The sequence below is a fragment of the Rhinopithecus bieti genome, unplaced genomic scaffold (assembly GCF_001698545.2).
Source record: "Rhinopithecus bieti isolate Rb0 unplaced genomic scaffold, ASM169854v2 scaffold_67730, whole genome shotgun sequence".
Taxonomy (NCBI): Eukaryota; Metazoa; Chordata; class Mammalia; order Primates; family Cercopithecidae; genus Rhinopithecus; species Rhinopithecus bieti.
In genome coordinates, this window is record NW_016825956.1 from 650,906 (window position 1) to 667,923 (window position 17,018).

Genomic DNA, 17,018 nt, shown 5'->3' on the forward strand with positions numbered 1-17,018 from the left:
TTCAAATTATTAATATCAGGAATAAAAAGTAATTTTCCATAGAAAATTTAAAGACATTAAAATTTAAAATAATGAAATGCTACAAATAACTTTATATGAACAAATCCAACAACTTAGTTGAACTAGAAAAATTTATTGAAAAATAAAACAACATAATCTACGCAATAAGAAACATAAAAACTAAATTAACCTGTATCGAGTAAAGAAATTGAATACGTTAAAACAATTCTAAAATGAAAACAGGACCTGAAATTTTCACTGCTTAATTCTATCCTGTATTCAAGAAGGAAATAACATCAGTAATATAAGAAAGTTTTCAGAAAATAGATGAGGAGAGATCACTGAGCAGATGAGTTTATGATGCCAGGATAATGCTGTCAAAACCTAACAAAGACATTATCAATATAGATATTCATAGACTAGTATACCTCATTAATATAGACTAAAGCTTCTTAAAGATATTTCAGAAAATGAAATTATATGTTATATTAATAGGATAATATACTACATGACTACAGAGGACTCTATATACATCTAAGGAATGAAAAGTTGTTTCTAAATATTTGAAAAATCAATCAATGTAATTCAATTTACTAACAGGAAAAAAAACCTACATGATCATTTCAATAGGTGTAGAAAAAGCATTTTACAAAATTTAGTACATGTTCATGATAACAAATATTTAGGAAACTAAGACTAATAGTAAATTTCAAACCGATAAACAGCATCCAATGAAAACTTTTAGCCAACATCATACTTAATGCTGAAAGACTGAATTACTTTCCACATGAGGTCAGAAAAAAAAGTAAGAATACCTGCTTACACAAGCTATATTCAATATATATAGATGCCATATTCAATATATATCCCATTGATTGCCATAAGATAAGAAAACAAGTAAAAGCATAAAATAGAAAACTTGTGAAATGGTCCCTACTTTCAGATTATATAATTTTTTACATTAAAATAAAACCCTGAACTAATAAATGAATTTAACAAGGCTATAGGACACAAAGTTAATACGAAAATTATGTTTTCTGTATTAGCAAGAAAATATTCAAATATGACATTAAAAGAAATTCATTTACTGTAGCACTAAAAGAAAATACTTAGGAACAAATTAAATAAAAGATGTCCAAGACATTTACCCTGAAATCCAGAAAACATTGTAAAAAATTTAAACAAGACCAAAATAAATGGAGAGTTATACTATGTACAGGAAATAGAAAACTCCATGATTTTCAAAATTTCAATTCTCTTCATTATGATCTGTAGCTTAAATGAAATCCCCATTAAAACCACAACTTTTGTAGAAATTAAAAGCTTATTCTAACATGTGTGTAGAAATGAAAATGAGCCAAAATTAACTACAGCAATGTTTTACAAAGAATAAAAGTAGGAGTATTTACCCACATGACTTAAAACTTTCTGTTAAACTATAGTAATCAAGATATTTTGGTACTAGTAGTAAAAAATAAATAAATGAATAAATAAAATAAGGTAGAGAGTTCAGTAATAGGTGCACTAATTGGTAGCCAATTAATTTCTGATTTAAAGACCAAGGCAATACATATCATGAAAAGAAAGCCGTTTCAGAAAATATGCTGAATGAACTGGATATCATTATGTAGGAAACAGTGAATATTAACCTTTACCTTACATCATACACAGATATTAACTCAAAATGGGATATGACCTACGTGCAAATCCTGAAACAACAACATTCTGATACTAAAATAGAAGAAAATCTTTGTGATCTTGTAGTAAAAGTTTCTTAGAACACAAAGAGTGTAAAACATAACAAAATTGATAAATTGAGCTTCATCAAAATTAAAAGCATATACACTTTGAAAGACACCATTAAGAAAAAAAAAAAAAAAGGCAAGTCACATACTGGAAAAAATATTTGCAAACTTCTATCAGACAAAAAATCTATATACAGGATATTTTGTAAAACTCTTAAAACTCCTTAAACTAAAGACAAGCAGCTCAACTTTTTTAAATGGGCAAAACATTTGAAAAGACACCTCACAAAACAATATGCATAAATGGCCCACAAGCACCTGGCAAAATGCAAACATCATCAGTCAAGAGAGAAGTGCAAATTAAAACCACAATGTAACACTACAATGCATCTAGCTAGAATTCTAGCCTAAAATGAAGAAGACTGAACATATCAGAGGTTGGCAAGGATACATAACAACTGGAACTCTCATACACTGCTGAAGAAGGTATAAAATGGTTAATGCCACTTTGAAAATAGTTTGATAATTTTCTTTTTTTTAATGTTAAGCACGCACCTACCAAATAACCCATGCATTCCACATCTAGGTATTCAACCAAACAAAGCAAAATGTATACATGAATGTTCATAGTGACTTTATAGAAGCCATAACCTGGAAGCAACACAAATGCTCACGAATAGGGTGAATGAATGAACACATTTTGGTTTAGCTATGTGTTAAAATTCTACTCAGCAAAACAATAATAATAATAATAATAAATACAAAAAATATGGGTAAATCTTAAGATCATTATACTGAGTAAGAACTTAATTGCATGTTATATAAATAAGACAACATACTACATCACCAGTGGGGTCTATAGACCTCTAAGGATTGAAAAGTTGTTTTAAATGTTTGAAAATCAATCAACGTAATCTGACATACTGCTAATAACAGGGAAAAGAAAATGAGTTAAAACGAGTTAAGTTAAAATGAGTGCATCCAAAAAAAAAAGAGTGCATCCAGTATAATTTCATTTGTAAAAGTACCAGAAATGTTATGGTGATAAAAGCTAATTAATGATTGTCTGGCATTAGGATAGAAGAAGGAATGAATTATAAAAGATGATGAGGAATCTGTTGGGTGAGATGGCAATGTTTATTTTCTTGATTATGATGATGGTTTCACAGTTGTATACATAAGTCACAACTGATTAAATGGTATACTTTTAATATTTGCAGTTTACTGTGATTCAATTATAACTCAATAAATTTAGAAAAAAATCACAAGAACCATGAACTAAATGCATCTAGACTGGGAAAAGTGGATAAATGGAAAGGCTATCTCCATCTTATAACATTGTTCTATAGGAAAACTATCTCTAAAATTCAACTTTTAAGTGTGTATCTTGGGTAATATACGCATTAAAAGATATGTGGACACCATTAAGCAATAATCAAACTCTTAATGGCTTTTGAGGTGACTTTACTTTTGGCCGTCTCAAAAGAGTTTGATAATCTTACATTTTCAGGCCTTGTAGAATTATCAAATAGCATAGCTTTTATAAATTATTATTCATTGATTTCTCCATAGAAAATTACATTCAAAATATTTCCTGAGGAGTTTGAAAAAAATGCAAAATTTTCATCACAAAGCTTTTCTACTCAAATGGCTGTCATAGGTCATATTTTACTCATTGCTTCAAGGAAATAAATAATCTCCCCAATGATGGCTATTAGTCAAAAAATATAAAAGGCCTGCAATAATCTGTTTTGATTATTTAAAAAAAAACAAAATATAAATAACAATGTTTTGAAAACTTGAACAATGGCTATAACTTGCTATTAAGTAAAGAAATTTTCCTGTTTTAAAGACTCCAAAAATAATTGTATTGATAATAAATACAAGGAATACAATTATTCTAATTTAGTTTTCCTCACATCTTTGAATCTTATCAAGCAGGAAAAAAAAACATCAAGGCTGTTGATTAGTGTTGGTAGGACTTTTTAAATTTTTTTTGCTTGCATGGAAATACTCATTAAGTCAGATCACGTTCCACTTATTAAGATGTGTACTCAGGTGTTACCTCTGTCTAGAGGGGACAAATGTATCTAATCTCTACAAGGTACTTTGTAAAACTGCAGTGGCTCAGAAAAGAAGTACTGCATTTAGAATACAGACAGACGGACCCATGAGGACTTCAGACTGATAGATGGGTCACTGTTAGTCACCCATAGCAAAAGTATTTGAAATGCACAGTTGTAAAATCATAAGAAAAAGAAGTTATAATAATGTTTGTAAAAGTACACATTAATGGATAAGTTAACAACATACAACCACGTTTTTATTACATATGTGTGTATGTGTATAAATCTATATATATTTATATTTATACTAGTATCTTAAAGACTGTACATACATCAGCTCATTTTTTCTATAAGTCCTATGAGGAAGATTCTGTTATATTTCCCATTTGAAGCTGATATAGAGTAATTATACAGAGAAGGTTGAATATTAAGCTATATGCTGGGATTCAAAATCAGATTTTTGTCATCCCCAAATCAATTCATATACCACTCTGCTATGCTGAAATTATAAAGCCTGAATTATGAGTCCATATGCTCATCTTGTGATAATTTTTACAACTTTTAATTGTTCAAACTTCTTTTTTTTTTTTTTTTTTTNAAATCCAGAAAACATTGTAAAAAATTTAAACAAGACCAAAATAAATGGAGAGTTATACTATGTACAGGAAATAGAAAAACTCCATGATTTTTCAAAATTTCAATTCTCTTCATTATGATCTGTAGCTTAAATGAAATCCCCATTAAAACCACAACTTTTTGTAGAAATTAAAAAGCTTATTCTAACATGTGTGTAGAAATGAAAATGAGCCAAAATTAACTACAGCAATGTTTTACAAAGAATAAAAAGTAGGAGTATTTACCCACATGACTTAAAAACTTTCTGTTAAACTATAGTAATCAAGATATTTTGGTACTAGTAGTAAAAAATAAATAAATGAATAAATAAAATAAGGTAGAGAGTTCAGTAATAGGTGCACTAATTGGTAGCCAATTAATTTCTGATTTAAAGACCAAGGCAATACATATCATGAAAAGAAAGCCGTTTCAGAAAAATATGCTGAATGAACTGGATATCATTATGTAGGAAACAGTGAATATTAACCTTTACCTTACATCATACACAGATATTAACTCAAAATGGGATATGACCTACGTGCAAATCCTGAAACAACAACATTCTGATACTAAAAATAGAAGAAAATCTTTGTGATCTTGTAGTAAAAGTTTCTTAGAACACAAAGAGTGTAAAACATAACAAAATTGATAAATTGAGCTTCATCAAAATTAAAAGCATATACACTTTGAAAGACACCATTAAAAAAAAAAAAAAAAAAGGCAAGTCACATACTGGAAAAAATATTTGCAAACTTCTATCAGACAAAAAATCTATATACAGGATATTTTGTAAAACTCTTAAAACTCCTTAAACTAAAGACAAGCAGCTCAACTTTTTTAAATGGGCAAAACATTTGAAAAGACACCTCACAAAACAATATGCATAAATGGCCCACAAGCACCTGGCAAAATGCAAACATCATCAGTCAAGAGAGAAGTGCAAATTAAAACCACAATGTAACACTACAATGCATCTAGCTAGAATTCTAGCCTAAAATGAAGAAGACTGAACATATCAGAGGTTGGCAAGGATACATAACAACTGGAACTCTCATACACTGCTGAAGAAGGTATAAAATGGTTAATGCCACTTTGAAAAATAGTTTGATAATTTTCTTTTTTTTAATGTTAAGCACGCACCTACCAAATAACCCATGCATTCCACATCTAGGTATTCAACCAAACAAAGCAAAATGTATACATGAATGTTCATAGTGACTTTATAGAAGCCATAACCTGGAAGCAACACAAATGCTCACGAATAGGGTGAATGAATGAACACATTTTGGTTTAGCTATGTGTTAAAATTCTACTCAGCAAAACAATAATAATAATAATAATAAATACAAAAAATATGGGTAAATCTTAAGATCATTATACTGAGTAAGAACTTAATTGCATGTTATATAAATAAGACAACATACTACATCACCAGTGGGGTCTATAGACCTCTAAGGATTGAAAAGTTGTTTTTAAATGTTTGAAAAATCAATCAACGTAATCTGACATACTGCTAATAACAGGGAAAAGAAAAATGAGTTAAAACGAGTTAAGTTAAAATGAGTGCATCCAAAAAAAAAAGAGTGCATCCAGTATAATTTCATTTGTAAAAGTACCAGAAATGTTATGGTGATAAAAAGCTAATTAATGATTGTCTGGCATTAGGATAGAAGAAGGAATGAATTATAAAAGATGATGAGGAATCTGTTGGGTGAGATGGCAATGTTTATTTTCTTGATTATGATGATGGTTTCACAGTTGTATACATAAGTCACAACTGATTAAATGGTATACTTTTAATATTTGCAGTTTACTGTGATTCAATTATAACTCAATAAATTTAGAAAAAAATCACAAGAACCATGAACTAAATGCATCTAGACTGGGAAAAGTGGATAAATGGAAAGGCTATCTCCATCTTATAACATTGTTCTATAGGAAAACTATCTCTAAAATTCAACTTTTAAGTGTGTATCTTGGGTAATATACGCATTAAAAAGATATGTGGACACCATTAAGCAATAATCAAACTCTTAATGGCTTTTGAGGTGACTTTACTTTTGGCCGTCTCAAAAGAGTTTGATAATCTTACATTTTTCAGGCCTTGTAGAATTATCAAATAGCATAGCTTTTATAAATTATTATTCATTGATTTCTCCATAGAAAATTACATTCAAAATATTTCCTGAGGAGTTTGAAAAAAATGCAAAATTTTCATCACAAAGCTTTTCTACTCAAATGGCTGTCATAGGTCATATTTTACTCATTGCTTCAAGGAAATAAATAATCTCCCCAATGATGGCTATTAGTCAAAAAATATAAAAGGCCTGCAATAATCTGTTTTGATTATTTAAAAAAAAACAAAATATAAATAACAATGTTTTGAAAACTTGAACAATGGCTATAACTTGCTATTAAGTAAAGAAATTTTCCTGTTTTAAAGACTCCAAAATAATTGTATTGATAATAAATACAAGGAATACAATTATTCTAATTTAGTTTTCCTCACATCTTTGAATCTTATCAAGCAGGAAAAAAAAACATCAAGGCTGTTGATTAGTGTTGGTAGGACTTTTAAATTTTTTTTGCTTGCATGGAAATACTCATTAAGTCAGATCACGTTCCACTTATTAAGATGTGTACTCAGGTGTTACCTCTGTCTAGAGGGGACAAATGTATCTAATCTCTACAAGGTACTTTGTAAAACTGCAGTGGCTCAGAAAAGAAGTACTGCATTTAGAATACAGACAGACGGACCCATGAGGACTTCAGACTGATAGATGGGTCACTGTTAGTCACCCATAGCAAAAGTATTTGAAATGCACAGTTGTAAAATCATAAGAAAAGAAGTTATAATAATGTTTGTAAAAGTACACATTAATGGATAAGTTAACAACATACAACCACGTTTTATTACATATGTGTGTATGTGTATAAATCTATATATATTTATATTTATACTAGTATCTTAAAGACTGTACATACATCAGCTCATTTTTTCTATAAGTCCTATGAGGAAGATTCTGTTATATTTCCCATTTGAAGCTGATATAGAGTAATTATACAGAGAAGGTTGAATATTAAGCTATATGCTGGGATTCAAAATCAGATTTTGTCATCCCCAAATCAATTCATATACCACTCTGCTATGCTGAAATTATAAAGCCTGAATTATGAGTCCATATGCTCATCTTGTGATAATTTTACAACTTTTAATTGTTCAAACTTCTTTTTTTTTTTTTTTTTTTGAGACGGAGTCTTGCTATGTCGCCCAGGCTGGAGTGCAGTGGCTGGATCTCAGCTCACTGCAAGCTCCGCCTCCCGGGTTCACGCCATTCTCCTGCCTCAGCCTCCCGAGTAGCTGGGACTACAGGCGCCCGCCACCTCGCCCGGCTAGTTTTTTGTATTTTTTGGTAGAGACAGGGTTTCACCGTGTTAACCAGGATGGTCTCGATCTCCTGACCTCGTGATCCGCCCGCCTCGGCCTCCCAAAGTGCTGGGATTACAGGCTTGAGCTACCGCGCCCGGCCACAATTGTTCAAACTTTAAAATCATCTTCAGCTTTGCTTTTATCTATATAAATTTGAATTCTAAAAAGTCATTAGATTGAAACTCAAATATGACCATGTTTAATATTTTTTACCATAGTAGTATCATTCTATTAATGCAAGCTAGTGTATACATGAAATTACATACACTAAACAAATCTGCAACTAAATCTGACTTATACTATGTCTGAAAAAGTGACATTTCTAGTTTTCAGACTAATAAATCACTGGTATTATATTATCTTCATCATCACAACTATTTATAAAACACTAAAATAATGTATACACAGTACAATTTCTATCTCCTGTCATTTTTAGTTTAAATTCTATGTGTTTACTTGCAAAGAGTCAGAAATATATAGGTACTAGAATATAAACCAAAATAAAAGAAAATACATACTCGAATAAGTTTTACGAAAAGATATATTAAGATCAGGTAGAATGAACTAATTTTACAAAAGAGTGAGAATTTAAAATTCGGACTAAACATCTATATACTTGAATTACTTATTTTCTTCATGCTCTATTTTCAAGTGGAAAGAGACCAAATTGTTATTGAAATTTCATATATACATACAATAATATAATTTAGAAAGTAAGACCTGAATCTTTTATCTGATGGGTATTTGAGTATATGAATTAGATAAACACTAAATTTCATCCAATTCAAAGTTTCCTACTCTAAAGCGGTCTCAATATTTTATTAAGTAAAATAGTTTCCCTCTATAACTGGTCAAAGATTATAAAAGATAAACCTGAGAGAGTAAGTTCTGTATTCATTAACATTTTATAAACTAACTACACTTAATAGTAAGTAAATGTTCTATTTAAAACTTCATAGGGTTTCATGAAACTCTAGGATGCGAAACAGCTTAATAAACTTATTTTTCACTACTCATTGTCATATTTGCTAAAGCTTTCATTAAAGAATCCTTTCAACATTACTTTTCTTAATGTTTTAATAGTTCCTCGAACTAAAGAGCTGGAGTTACTCCAGGATTCAGAATGTGGCATATAGTGTTACAAAGCTAAGAATCAATTTTTTAAAAAAGAAAGAAATTCCATTGATATTGTTCTTCTATCGTACACATTTATGTTCCTGGAAAATAAGGTGTAGGTTAAAAAAATAAATCATAATTCACTTATAATTCACATGAAACATATTTATGAATAGTTTTATTTTCAAAAAGTTTTTCAAGATGAGAAATTATATTAATATTTATTTATTGAATGAATAAATAATTGTTTATCATCATATGCATGCAATCAATGTTAGATATTGGGAGATCTGAGAGCATATTTCCATTATATACTACTCAAATCAGTTTATCATTTACATAATCCATCATGATATGGTAGTTTAAAATATTTTATGTAGAGTTAAAGGCTTAGGTACACACTAGTGGAAAAAAGTCATAACATGGAACTTTCACAAATGTTAATTGTAATAAAAATTTTAAATAAAACTACACTGTAGGTTATATATATAAGTACAGGAACAAAATAGTCTAGCCGACGCTAGACTATTTCATAAACATTGTTCTGTTTATGAAAATACATACTGTCTGTATGTTTGTGTATATATATGTGTGTGTGTGTACACATGTGTATATGTATATTCATACATCATAAAATATAGCAAATCTCCAGGTGAAACAGTCTATTAATTTGTAATATATTACACAGCTTTACTTCGCTACACCTTGACAAAGAAATGACTCAAATTGTTTAAAAACAACCACCAAAATAATAAATAATGCCTGGAGAGTGCATCCTTTAATTGTGTCAGAATTCAGATCATTCATTCTTTTAAAAAATGACTAAATGAAAATTAAAGCACAAAATGCCATATCCAATGATTGGAGAACTAAAAGAATGTGATTATCATAATTAGTGAAATATAATTAGATGGAAATATCTTACCATGATCTTTACATTATTTTTTAAAGTGATTTGTAAACTTAAAATTTATATTTTGCAATATGATCTCTATTTTACCTTAAAAAATTCACAAAGAACAGAGGAAGGCAAAACATATGACTTGTATATACATCTCTCTAAATTAACTTCCCATAGAATGAAATGAAGAAAGTGTTCTTTTCTGCAAAGAAAATAATACAAAGTACTAAGAGTTAAGCTGTTTGTCCTTTCCAGGAGAATAGCATGTCTGTGTTCAAATCAACCAATCCCTGTAAATGTTTCCCAGGCGTTACAGTCACCATTGTCTGGTCATTCTCTTACTGAAGAATAGAAAACATCACCGCTATACTCACAGAGGAAGAAACTAGGTCACCCTTTAGAGTTTCAACTTTGCTTTATAACATATTGCTATAAAGCAGTATTTTTACTGTTGTTAACCCAGTTCATTTGATTTGTCAATATTCAGCTTAGAGTTTGATTTATTTTACCTCAAAACTTCTTCATCCAAAATCCTTGTTCCAAAAACCGTGATTCCATTGGTATCAACAATTGCTCTCTCACTTCTATCAAGTGGTTTCGTGGTTTTCTTCTTACAATCAACAATCATTGTCACAGTTTTCTTCTCCACGCTGATTGCTACCCGATGCCACCTAAAAAAGACAAGTAATTCTTTTGTAAGCTTCAAAAAAACAATGGTTGCCAAAGCAGTCTTCACATTAAAATACTGTGTATTTTAAATTATAAAATGAACTGAAATCATATAAAATGTAGGCACATTTATTAAGCAGCCGCTTAACAGGTGACTACTTACTCTTTACCCAACAGTGCTAGGTACTCAAAAGGACACAAGCAGCATAAAATGCACAGTAGAATCAGCTGTCTGTGCTGATAAGGAAGTGCCCATCCTTTGCTTCACTTTGTGTTGTAGTAACAAAAGCTTAATCTCACTGTGTCCTGATGAAGGTATTTGATAGAGATTAGGGTGGGATATGGGGTAAGTAATAGTTTCCAAGTACGTAAATGCTTTCTTCCAAAGTGGAATTCCATTTAAAAAAAACTGCTCTAATGATCCCCTGAGATTGACTATAAAAGGGTATGTCTACTAATTGAATGAGTGCTCCATCTAGAGCAAGTCAACGTCCTAATTGTAAAACACAATGTGCTTCTCTGTCTTTATTCACATTTATTTCAAGTGCTTTCATTATTTTTCCACTTTAATTTCAAGACAGTTATAGATCACTACTGTAGTCAGGATCCAAGACTGAGACACAATATCTTTCCTTCTTTCCAGGGTTGGCAGGAAGTGGAAAACTGAAAGAAAACATAGTCAACACATGTGTGGAATGAGAGTCTCAATTCACTCTGCAGCTACTGCTCCAACTAATTCAGAGCAGTGATGACAGGCTTGGCTGGGGAGACATGGCCAGCCCTTTGGAAATGCACATTCCCTAACCATACTGTAAAATGGTGGGTTTTATGAACAATGTATGGTGCTAACATAAACCATTAAATGAAGCCCACTCAGATTCTGCAAGCCAGTCTGGTTTATATTTTATTTTTTTCCAAATGAAAAGTGCTAGATTAATATTCCAGAAGTGTCTAGGACTAGATCCATAAAATAAAATACCCAAAAAGTTGCAGGAGCCTTCCTAAAATGTCTGTTTCATGTGACTTGGCATGGTGACCAAGTGTATTTCCATATACACTTAATTTTTGGTCTTTCCACTAGAACATTCAACTGGCATAGGTGTCTGCTTGGTATGAATTGAGCAAAGATTTATACAAGGATCTACTTAATAGAGTGAGAGTAAAATTTACACATACTTCATGCCAAGAAATCTGTGTCTTCACTTAAACCATTCCCAGTATTATAGGTATGTGCTTTTCATTAACAGAAAAAAAAAAAAATTTCAATAATTAAAATTGATTAGAACTCTAAACTTGATATTTTGTTTAATTAATGTAGGCTGTGATAATATGTCATAATCATGATATCATATATAATATTCAAAATACTAAATTAACATTTAGCCTTAGAGGCATTCTTAATTATTCTTTTTCTCATACTACACACTCCTATAGTCAGAAAATTCTATCAGTTCATAAATTAAAAAGTATAAACAGAATCCATTGTGTGTCAACTTAGTCCAAGCTGCCATCTTTCACAGCTAGACTCCTAACTGACCTCTGCTTCTACTCTTATGCAACCAGAGCCACCTTTTAAAAATATAAGTCAGATCAAGGGTCTGCATTCTTAAAAACTACCAAATACAATACTCACAGTAAAAACTGAAGCCCTTACTCTGCTTCATATGAGGGTCCCCTAGCCTTCTGTAACCTCATGAGTTCAGATGCTCCCTGGACTCCCGGCATCCCAACCACAAGGATGCCTTTTTATTGCCCCTTGCACAGGTTCTTCACTCTGGAAGGATTGTTCTTTCTCCATATCCCTACATGGCTATACTCTCACTTCCTTTGTGATTTTACTTAATGCAACCTCATCAAAAAAATATGAGTAAAACCTCATGTTTTACTTTAAGGATTCATTCATATTAAACTGCCCTATCTAAAATAGTACACTCTACATTTCCTACCTTGATTTATTTTCATTCACAGAACTATCAGCACTTCACATATTTAAGCTCCAGGAGTGGAAAAACTTCACCTGGGTTGTTCATTGCTACAACTGCTGTGCTCTACAGACTGCCAGCCCAGTGGTGGCTAATAGATAAGTACATATGGAATGAATGCTCATTCATGATGAATGTCATGATTGTTCTTTAAAAAAATCAGAGTAGGCTTAAATACCAATATTTTTGCATCTAAATTATTATGTCAGTTGAGCTCCACAAATATATCACATTTTAACAGTCTCAAGTAAAAGTATAGGACCTATCTAGCACACAGTAAGCATTTAATAAATTGTTATTGAAGGCATATATGAATGAAAAAAATGAATACTACTAGATATGAATTGTATTCAATATATTATCAAGATAATATTTTACTACTGTGATATATGTAAATATAACTTCTTGTTCTGTTTGATAATCAATTAGAAATATTTATTGAACATCCTCCATTTTTTTGTTTTTATTTGTTCATGTTTTACTTTAAGGATTCATTCATATTAAACGCTGCCTGTTAGTTTTGAATAGAATGTGGTCTGGGCTGCAATAAATTGAAGCTTTTTTTTTTTTTTTTCAGTTAGGAAAGTAGGATTAAGGAAAAATAAGGTGTGAATAATAAGATAAGTTCAAAATATTTTCTACAATTACCAATTATAGACTAAAATCTTAGTATGGAGTTTGCTAACAGTCAAAAAGAGAAACACCATGTGCTATTATATCTAATTTGTTTATAGGATAATAATGTAAATTAGTTGTAAAAAGCCTTGGTTTTTTTTTTTTTTTTTTGTAACACTGAGACTTGAGAATTTCTCTGTGGTCCTGACAAAATGTAATGAGTATCAATGAGCACTGCTACTTCCTTCTTATATCTCTGACCAAATGTGCTATTTCAGATAAAGTTGTTTTTAGAGGTCTGGATTCAGTGATAAAATATCGAGTAAACTTAATAAGCATAAATTTCTATTTAGCTGCTCCATAAGTGAAAGGGAATGACCACTATGCATAATTCAGAATTCGGCATGATTTGCAAAGGAGCACAGTGTGAGCCTGACTTCCTGAGTTCAAACTCCATCTCTATCACTCTCCAACTATATGACCTTAGGCAAGTTACTTAAACTCTCTGAGCTTCAGTTCCCTTACCAGTAAAATTAGTTTATTAACATTACTTTCTTAAAGGAACCCAGAGAACTAAATGAGTTAACAGTGTATAAAGAGCTTAGCATGTGGCACATATCAGTACTCTATAGTGCTTCCTCTGATCTCCAGTATTAGTAAAACATAAGTTGAATTAGATCATTCTTCTGCTCAAAAAGCCTCCAGTAACTTCCTGTTTCACTCAGAGTACAATTCAAAGTGCTTGCAACCTCCTACAATGTGTTATACCATCTGGCCTCCCTCTGCTTCTCCATCCTCATCATCCCACTCGTCTCCTGCCACGCTGGTATCCTTGATATTGCTTGGAACAAATTGTCCATACCCTGGAATCAGAGATTGTATTTGCTTCCTGCTTCTCCTGGAACACTAGGCTTTTAATTATCAGCATGGCAAGCACTCCACCTTCTTTACATACCACTTTCTTAGTGGGATTTGGCTTGATCTCACTTGTTAAAACTGTACCCACCCCACTGCCACACCCCATCCTCTTTACTGCTCTCTTTTTCTTTCTCACTTATCATCACCTGCTATAGTATTTATTAGTGACTTATTTTGAAAGCATTGTTTTTTCCCTGTACATACTATAAATTATGTCTTTATGTATTTTTTGCTCATTTGTTTATCACCAGCCACTAGAAAAACGGTATCACACTTCATAAATATTTGTTAAATGACTGAATAAAAATAATGATATCAGCATAGTTAAAACATTGTATTATTTTGTGACTTACTTCCCATCAGCGATGTTAACAGTTCTAAAGAGGGGATAGTCTTCTGGGGCAGGTTTTCCAGTGTGGTCTTCAAACAGAAAAACAGGTGATCTTCCAACCTCAACACCAATTTGCTGAATACCATGTTCATTATATATAGATAAAAGGAAAGACTGAATTCCTTTTTTTGGTTTCACTGTAAATAATATTGAAAAGTCTTCTGGAAAAGTTCCACCTGAGAAGAAAAGGCCAAAGAGTTAGAAATTTCCAACGTCCAATTTCTACATTGTTCCTAGATCACTGTAGTATTTTTGAACTTTCTACATGGCCTTTATAAATCAACTAACTTTGAATAGTAAACAGATTAATAAATAAATAGGGGTCCTCTATTAAGGTTTCTCTTCAATTTTTATCCAAGCTATAGTCAAACTTTAAAGCCACTCACTTAAAGCACTTAAAGCACAATGGCTATATGAAATTAAATTTGATTTAGGCAACAGGATCATGATACCAGTAAATATCAAACACATAGCCAGCACTCTTAAAGCACTTATTTAAGTACTAATTTTGGCATAAAGTTTGTATATTTTGGCTTTGTCTAGTCTGTAGCCATACATTCCCACTTTAAAGAAGCATTGTAATGACCCAATTTACAAACGTATTATTTTTGTTGTTTCTCTAAAAGCTTAAGAGTTTTCGATTAGTTCTTAATATCAAACAATGCAGTTTCACTGCATATTGGTTCTTATTAAAGAAGTGTATGTCATTATGAGCCAGAACCATAAGGGTAATTGACTAACTTGATTTTAAATTCAAGAAGGCAGACTTTGTTTTTCTTTCTTTCTCTCTCTCAATCGTGTGCCAAATATCTAGCATACAATCTGATCTACATTGGTACTTACTAAACATTTGTTAAACAAATATATCATTTAAACAATTACCCTAAGTATATCTCAAATAATTAAGTAAAGAATACTTATATTTTTATAAAACACTGCATGTTAAGCTGTGGGTTTTATTTTCAAAATAGTTTTACAAGTATATCTTATTTGATCCTCTTACTACTCTGGCATATAAATAAAGCAAGCATTATTATTTGAGAGATGAGATGTTTTAGTTTAAAAGTTGTCTTTTTGCAAAACCATTGTGTATGTGCATGTGTAATCAACAATATCTAGCCCAATATCAAGACCTCCCTTTTTCAATCCATTCATTCTAAATTCTATTACAGGCAGTAGTATAAATCTATAAAAGAAATATGAATATGTCTGTCTTGGATTCAAGTTCAAACAACTGTAGATCAGCAATTCTACCACCAAGAATGTATGCAGAGAGGATGCATATGCGTAAACGTATTATGCTTTCAAATCACCAACCACTATTTATAATAGTAAAATTTTAAAATAAGCTGCAATGATTGAAACTGGTTAAATAAAATACGAATATGTATGTAATAGAATCTTATGAAGCCACGTAGTAGAAAGACGTTTTATGAAGTGGAAATTATTCAAATGTATTACAAAAGAAAAAACAGCAAGAGGCTTTAATACATTTTTATGCTATAAATGTATGCATAGAGTAGTTAACTGGAAGACAGTACAGTATCTCAATTGAAAGTTCTGAATCTTATCAGACCATTTGGCTCAAATCCCAGCCCTACCACATCCAAATAGGATTACATTTAACTAAAAAGCATTTACAAAGCAAAAGAAAAAATTAACAAATGAAGAGACAACCTATAGAACATGAGAAAATATCTGCAAACTATACATCTGATAAGGGGTTAATATTAAAAACATGTAAAGAACTCAAAAAACTCAATAGAAAAAAAAAGTAATCCAATTAAAAATGGGCAAGATGTCTGAATAAACATATCTCAAAGAAGACATACAAATGGCTAATGGGTATATGAAAAAAATGTTCAACATCATTAATCATTAGGGAAATGTAAATCAAAACCACAATGAGCTACTACTCCACTCCAGTATGAGTGACAACTATCAAAAAGTCAAAAAGATAAGTGTTGGTGCAGGTGTAGAGAAAAGGGAACAGTTTCATACTATGGGTGAAAATGTAAATTAATACATCCATATAGAAAATAGTAAAAAGTTTCCTCAAAACATTAGAGCTAGTGCCATCAATCCCACTACTGAGTATACATACAAAGGAAATGAAATCAGTATGTCAGAAACATATGCACTCCTATGTTATATTAGCCATCAATCCTACTACTGGGTATATGCACCAAGTAAATGACATCAGTATGTTGAAGGGATATCTGCAGTCCAATATTTATTGCAGCATTATTCGTAATAGTCAATATATGGAATCAACGCACCATCTCCTAGCCATGTGTTCTTGGCAAATAAAATCCTACTTTCCCTTCCTATCCGTTGACTGGCCTAATTTAATCTGTCCCATGGAACTATTGTGGAAATTATATGAGACTGTATCATAAAGAAAGCAGTCAGATAATGTTGATTATATAGCTTTTATCACTTAAATATATAGTATTAAAATTAATTATATAAAATTAATGATTTTAAATAACTACCACATTGGAATGCAGAACACACTGACCCTGAGATAATGAGCCAAAGTATAAAAGTATAACCTGTAATCCGAGTAT

At 31.0% G+C, this 17,018-nt stretch overlaps 1 protein-coding gene across 1 annotated transcript in view; it reads right to left on the reverse strand.

Moving 5' to 3' along the window:
• The window catches only part of COL11A1 (collagen type XI alpha 1 chain), a 232,172-nt gene that overhangs the window by 187,332 nt on the left and 27,822 nt on the right, over positions 1–17,018 (reverse strand). The window contains exons 3-4 of the mRNA XM_017863237.1: positions 14,411–14,624; positions 10,391–10,544 (exon numbers count right to left, since the gene is read on the reverse strand). Coding sequence (XP_017718726.1) covers positions 10,391–10,544; positions 14,411–14,624 — 368 coding nt within the window. The remainder of the gene's footprint in view (positions 1–10,390; positions 10,545–14,410; positions 14,625–17,018) is intronic.